At 45.6% G+C, this 7,440-nt stretch overlaps 1 protein-coding gene across 2 annotated transcripts in view; it reads left to right on the top strand.

Moving 5' to 3' along the window:
* Positions 1–984: 984 nt before the first annotated feature.
* Positions 985–7,440, top strand: part of LOC122544732 (integrin alpha-10-like) — a 51,185-nt gene continuing 44,729 nt past the window's right edge. Inside the window, exons 1-3 of one of the 2 annotated variants that reach the window (XM_043684038.1) lie at positions 985–1,261; positions 2,467–2,597; positions 4,179–4,345. In XM_043684038.1, the coding sequence (XP_043539973.1) occupies positions 2,530–2,597; positions 4,179–4,345 (235 nt within the window). In that variant the 5' untranslated portion in view covers positions 985–1,261; positions 2,467–2,529. The remainder of the gene's footprint in view (positions 1,262–2,466; positions 2,598–4,178; positions 4,346–7,440) is intronic. The other variant, XM_043684039.1, reaches the window with a different exon arrangement.

Raw genomic sequence — 7,440 nt, 5'->3', positions numbered from 1 at the left:
ACACAGACACACACACACACAGATAAAAAGCATGCACACAAACAGACATACATACATACAGAAGCATGCATACAGACAGACACACATATAATCACACACAGACACACAAGCACGCACACAGACAGACACACAGAGACATGCATACAGACAGACACACACAAACACACGCACAGACGCACAAGCACACAGACAGACATACAAGCACACACAGACAGACAGACAGACACACACACACAGAGGCATGCACACAGACAGAGACACATACAAACACACACACACACAGACACCCACACGCACGCGCACACACACACACACACAGTCATTGGGAGTACTGAGTGGTGTAATTTTACTTGTTGGATTTGAGTTTGAATGAAGAGGAGACTTTTGTTTCATTGGTCTGTGCTGTGGGACAGCTGCTGTGTGAAATACCGTTTGGACATTGTCTTCCCAGTTTCTCAGATTTCCTCCAGTAGTTACTGTCGCAGTGTAAGACCTTTCAACAATAATTTCCACCTGATTCAAGCACAAATTGTTTTGCAGAAAAATCTTTAATACATTAATTAATTAAGTGTTTTCTTTTCCTTGTATGTCTGATCTAGAGTCTCACATTAAATGCCCAGCAGTTAATACAGGCTGTTTCCTGCAGACAGAGCTGGCCTCTGTGACTGGCTGGATTAACCTTCACTGCTTGTCGGCAAATAGCCCCTCCTTACTTCCCTGGTCATGAATTGTTTCACTAAACTACAAAATGAGCTATTTACATATTATTCTCATCTCCCAAGCTCCATCTCTGTCTTACAACTGTTCTCACCTTCTGAGATATATATATATAAATATATATATAGCCTCTGGGTCTTCTCTGCCAGGACATGGTTCTCAAAAACAGCTGACAGGTTTGGGTAAATCAAGGGCCAACGCATCGCAACATCTTAACCTTGTTTTCCAGAAAGAGTCTGTTGGAAGAATGGTCAAGTATTAACGATTAATATTGCAGCAATAGGAGAACAATGTGGAAATATAACTGACGTTGTTTTCCCCTGGTCCATGTCCCTGTCAGTTTTCGCTTTCATTCAGCGATACTCTACAGATCAGCAACAAACCACAGGATTCCCGGTTCGGGTTCACCCTCATTGCTGTTCCTGACCTTAATTACGATGCGTTTAATGATGTCGTTGTTGGTGCCCCATTGGAGGATGATCATCGTGGGGCAGTGTATATTTATCATGGACATCAAGACACCATTCTTCCAACGTATAAACAGGTCAGTGTACAGGGACTGGAGGAGCTGGGATATTCTCCTTGGAGCAGAGAAAGTTAAAGGGAGACTTATTCAAGGTGTTCAAAATCAGAAAGGTTTTTGATGGATCGGAGGTGCCGGTGTTGCACTGGGGGTGTGTACAAAGTTAAAAATCACACAACAGCAGGTTATAGTCCAACAGGTTTAATTGGAAGCACACTAGCTTTCGGAGCGACGCTCCTTCATCAGGTGATTGTGGAGGGCTCGATCGTAACACAGAATTTATAGCAAAAATTTGCAGTGTGATGTAACTGAAATTATACATTGAAGAATTGATTATCTGTTAAGCCTTTCATCTGTTAGAATACAGTGATAGTTTCACTTCTTTCATGTGTAAATCACAAAACCCTTTTTTTTAAAGTTGTATATTCTTGGGTTAGCTGTTAACAATGGTGATAGCTAGACAATACGTATAAGATAGTTCAACATATTATCTAGCTATCACCATTGTTAACAGCTAACCCGAGAATGCAACTTTAAAAAAAAGGGTTTTGTGATTTACACATGAAAGAAGTGAAACTATCACTGTATTCTAACAGATGAAAGGTTTAACAGACAATCAGTTTTTCAATGTATAATTTCAGTTACATCACACTGCAAATTTTTGCTATAAATTCTGTGTTACGATCGAGCCCTCCACTATCACCTGATGAAGGAGCGTTGCTCCAAAAGCTAGTGTGCTCCCAATTAAACCTGTTGGACTATAACCTGGTGTTGTGTGATTTTTAACTTTGTTTTTGATGAAGTAAGTTATGGAGAAACAGCGGGAGGGTTGATAGTCAGAGATTAAGATATTTGACAGAGAAAGCAGATGGGGTGGGATGAGGTGAATTCCTCTTTGCGCATGTTTTGATCTGGAATGTCTGAAAGGGTGGTGGGAGTAGGTGGAGTAGCAACTTTCAGAAGGAAAATGGGATTAAACCCTGGAAAAGGAGAAATTTACAGAGCCACGATAGACAGAGGTGTAGGACTAATTAGAATTCACTTTCCAAAACCCAGTTGAATCTGAGTAGATCGAATAGTTTTGTAGATTGTGAACTGTGTTCGAAAGAGCCCCCACATTTGGATCTGCGGTGAGAGAAAGCTCTTTCTATTGTCTGTGGTTGTCTTTACTGACAGAAACAGAACATGTCCCATGCATTGATTACTGTAACCTTCTGTTCTCTCAGAGAATTGCTGCTTTGGCCGTGGACCTGGGACTTTGGTATTTTGGACGCAGTGCGGATGGCCAGATGGATGTGGACGGAGATGGATTGATCGATGTGGCAGTGGGAGCTTTCGGCAAGGCTGTCATCTTTGGGTCAGTCACAGTTATGGCTCCGGGCTGCTTCTGAATAACGTGTTACAAACCTGACTCCTGTGGTCTGAGCCTTAGTTAACACTCAGTTACCTAAGTGACACAGGGGCTGTTCCTGGGGTGGTACTGATCAATTCAGACTGAGAAGACCCCAAATGCAACAAGTAAGCAGAATCTCTGCTCTGCTCTGTGCTGAAACACAGGGTGGGTGAGTGGAGGAGAAAGAGGTGGAGACTAGATTCCTGCAGCCTGTCCAATGGCTTCTATCAGCCTCAGCCCAATAGCTTCCCCTCTAAGACAAAGGTTGTGAGCTCAGATTAATTATAGAGTCTAGACTGACATTCCCACTATTCCAAAGAAGAGAAGTAGAGTTTGTCTTTTTAAAGAAGGTGATGACCTAGTGGTTTTATTGCTGGACTGTTGATCCAGGGGTCCAGATAATGGGGTCAAATCCTGCCACAGCAGATAATGGAATTTGAATTCAATGAAAAACAAAGTCTGGAATTAAGAGTCTTATGGTGACCATGAAACCACTGTGGATTGTGGGAAAAAAACCCAATCTGGGTCACTAATGTCCTTTAGGGAAGGAAACTGACAACCTTACCTGATCTGGCCGACATGTGACTCCAGACCCACAGCAATGTGATTGGCTCCTAACTGCCCTCTGGGCAATTAGGGATGGACAAGAAATGCTGGGCTGGCCAGTGACACCCTCCTCCTGTGAATGAATTCAACATTAAAATTAAATTAATGGTGTAACAGGTCACAAGTATGTGTTTAATCTTTTGCCTTTCACATTTCTGAGTTGAACTAGCTTTTTGAATTGGTTGAGAACTCACAGTCATTAACCAGCGCTGAGTTGTGAGTTAATCAGAATGTCCACTCAGCTACTGTAAAGGTCTCTAACCTATCAACTCGAGCTATCGCAGTCTGAACAATATGCTCTGTCTTAGTAATGCGAACAGCAACTGCTGTTACATCTTGTGAATGGTCAGTGCTTATTCTAGTGGTGTTACTTGAATGATTTTTATTTGCGGTCAGTATGAACTGCTTCTCTGCAGTATGCTGTAACTGAGCCATCACCTGGACATCTTTGGGGAATTCAGCAGAACCTGTCTGGCTCCAAACACTGTGGAAGCTCTCTTTAATTATCTACAAGGCCCAGTCAGGGTGTGTGAGGGCGTTACGTATGGACAGCACTTCTGGTCCAGAAGACCAAGAAGAAAATAAACCTGTTACAATTTCTACCTCTGTCAGACACTCCTGTTGTGCACAGCACTATGGCTGCTTCTTGTTGTCTTTACGGTGTGGGCTCCTGCATGTTTCCTGCCCTCGCTTCCATTATCTCTGTCTCTCATCTGTTTTCTCTTGTGTGGTGCAGTTAGATCTATTGCTTGTTCTCTTTCCAGTTCCAGTCTCTTTGCCTTCTGTTGTTCTGGGATGTTCACTGTCTCTTCACTGCACTCTCCTCTCCAACATTACTCTCTCTCCCCCAAAATACCTCTTTCTCCCTCCCTCCCTCTCTAATGCAGACTGACTCTCCTCAATCATTTTCTTACCACACCTTTCAAACTCTGACTATAGGATACTGCGTGTGGTCCAGGTGAATGCCTCAGTTACATTCAGTCCTCCCTTCATCAATATGCTCCTACGGAACTGCCAGAGAAATGACAGAGATGTCACCTGTGTTACTGCCACTGTCTGTTTCACCACAAGAGCAAAGTCACCCGGACTGAGCAACAGCACCCTGGGTAAGTGTGTCCTCTAGTACTCTGCAAGGTGACAGGCAAAAAAATACTCCGGCTGGGCAGCTTGTGTGGAGAGAGGAACTTAAATAGCATTTCAAGGAGATGACTTTCATTGGATACTTGGCAGCTTGGATCTTGGATTTTTCAGGCAAAACTGAGGACTGCAGACGCTGGAGATCAGAGTCAGGATCAGAGTGTTGCTGTAAAAGCACAGCAGGTCAGGCAGCATCCGAGGAGCAGGAAAATCGATGTTTTGGGCATAAGCCCTTCATCAGGGATGGGCTTCATCGTTCCTGATGAAGAGTTTATGCTCGAAACATCGACTCCCCCTGCTCCTCGGATGCTGCCTGACCTGCTGTGGTTTTCCAGCATCACACTAATCTTGGAGCTTTCAGACATTGAATCATTTGTCCATTTAGAACATAGAACAGTACAGGCCCTTCGGCCCACAGTGGTACAGTGCAGGCCCTTCGGCCCACAGTGGTACAGTACAGGCCCTTCAGCCCACAGTGGTACAGTACAGGCCCTTCGGCCCACAGCGGTACAGTACAGGCCCTTCGGCCCACAGCGGTACAGTACAGGCCCTTCTGCCCACAGCAGCACAGTACAGGCCCTTCGGCCCACAGCAGTACAGTACAGGCCCTTCGGCCCACAGTGGTACAGTACAGGCCCTTCGGCCCACAGCGGTACAGTACAGGGCCTTCTGCCCACAGCAGTACAGTACAGGCCCTTCTGCCCACAGCGGTACAGTACAGGCCCTTCTGCCCACAGCGGTACAGTACAGGCCCGTCGGCCCACAGCGGTACAGTACAGGCCCTTCTGCCCACAGCAGTACAGTACAGGCCCTTCGGCCCACAGCAGTCCAGTACAGGCCCTTCGGCCCACAGTGGTACAGTACAGGCCCTTCGGCCCACAGCAGTCCAGTACAGGCCCTTCGGCCCACAGCAGTACAGTACAGGCCCTTTGGCCCACAGTGGTACAGTACAGGCCCTTCGGCCCACAGCAGTACAGTACAGGCCTTTCGGCCCACAGCGGTACAGTACAGGCCCTTTGGCCCATGATGTTGTGCTGAGCATTTATCTTAATCTGCGATCAACTTAACCCACACACCCCTCAATTGTCCAACAGTCGCTTAAATAACTCAAATGTCTCTGACTCTACTACCACCACTTGGAATGCTTTCCACGCACCCACCACTCTGTGTAAAGAACCTACCTCTGACATCTCCCCTATACCTTCCTCCAATCACTTTAAAGTTATGCCCCCTCGTGACAGCCATTTGTGCCCTGGTGAAAAGTCTCTGTCTATCTTCTCTATCTCTGCCTCTCATTACCTTGTACACCTCTATCAAGTCACCTCTCTTCCTTCTTCTCTCCTTGTGAAAAGCACAAGTTCACTCAACCTGGCTTCGTAAGACTCCAGACCCACAGCAATGTGATTGGCTCCTAACTGCCCTCTGGGCAATTAGGCTTGGGCAAGAAACGCTGGGCTGGCCAGTGACACCCTCATCCTGTGAATGAATTCAACATTAAAATTAAATTAATGGTGTAACAGGTCACAAGTATGTGTTTAATCTTTTGCCTTTCACATTTCTTAGTTGAACTAGCTTTTCGAATTGGTTGAGAACTCACAGTCATTAACCAGCGCTGAGTTGTGAGTTAATCAGAATGTCCACTCAGCTACTGTAAAGGTCTCTAACCTATCAACTCGAGCTATCGCAGTCTGAACAATATGCTCTGTCTTAGTAATGCGAACAGCAACTGCTGTTACATCTTGTGAATGGTCAGTGCTTATTCTAGTGGTGTTACTTGAATGATTTTTATTTGCGGTCAGTATGAACTACTTCTCTGGCTATCTTCTCTATCTCTGCCTCTCATTACCTTGTACACCTCTATCAAGTCACCTCTCTTCCTCCTTCTGTCCTTGTGAAAAGCACAAGTTCACTCAACCTGGCTTCGTAAGACAAGCCCTCCAATCCAGGCAGCATCCTGGTAAATCTCCTCTGCACCCTCTCTAAAGCATCTATGTCCTTTCAATAATGAGGCAACCAGAACTGAATACAATATTCCAAGTGTGGTCTACCCAGGACTCTATGGAGCTGCAGCATAACTTCACGGCTCTTAAACTCAATTCGCCTGTTAATGAAAACCAAAACACCATATGCCTTCTTAACAACCCTATCAACTTGGGTGGCAACTTTGAGGGATCTATGTACGTGCACCCCAAGATCCCTCCCTTTCTCCAGACTGCCAAGAATCCTTGTATCTATCAAGGTTGAACTCCATCTGCCACTTTTTAGCCCTGCTCTGCATCCTGTCAATGTCATGTAGAATCCTGCAACAGCCCTCAATGCTATCTATAACACATCGACCTTTGTGTCATCAGCAAACTTAGTAACCCACCCTTCTACTTCCTCATCCAAGTCGTTTATAAAAACTACAAGGAGCAGAGACCCCCCAAGAACAGAATCCTGGAGGACACCACAGGTCACTGACCTCCAGGCGGAATACTTTCCATCCATTACCACTCACTGTCTTCATTCGACCAGCCAATTCTGTATCCAGACAGCCAAATGTCCCTCTATTCTGTACCTCCCAACTTTCTGAATGAGCCTACCGTGGGGAATCTTATCAAATGCCTTATTGATATCCAAGTACAGCACATCCACTGCTTCACCTTCATCAACTTCCCCCGTCACAGTACAGGCCCTTCGGCCCACAGGGGACGAATATACTGGCAGGGAGATTTGCGAGAGCTGCTCAGGAAGATTTAAACTTGTAAGGCGGGGGAATGGGACCTAAGGAGATAGTGAGGAATGAGATCAATCTGAGACGGGTACAGTTGGGAAAGGGAGCCAGTCAAACAGTCAGGGCAGGCAGGGACAAAGCAGAGAACAAGGTCAGACTGATAAATTAGACTGCAGTTATTTCAATGCAAGGGGCCTAACAGGGAAGGCAGATGAACTCAGGGCATGGTTAGGAACATGGGACTGGGATATCATAGCAATTACAGAAACATGGCTCAGGGATGGGCAGGACTGGCAGCTTAATATTCCAGGATACAAATGCTACAGGAAGGACAGAAAGGGAGACAAGAGA

This window comes from Chiloscyllium plagiosum, chromosome 51 (genome assembly GCF_004010195.1).
Source record: "Chiloscyllium plagiosum isolate BGI_BamShark_2017 chromosome 51, ASM401019v2, whole genome shotgun sequence".
Classification (NCBI taxonomy): Eukaryota; Metazoa; Chordata; class Chondrichthyes; order Orectolobiformes; family Hemiscylliidae; genus Chiloscyllium; species Chiloscyllium plagiosum.
This window is presented reverse-complemented; position numbering and strand designations above follow the sequence as displayed.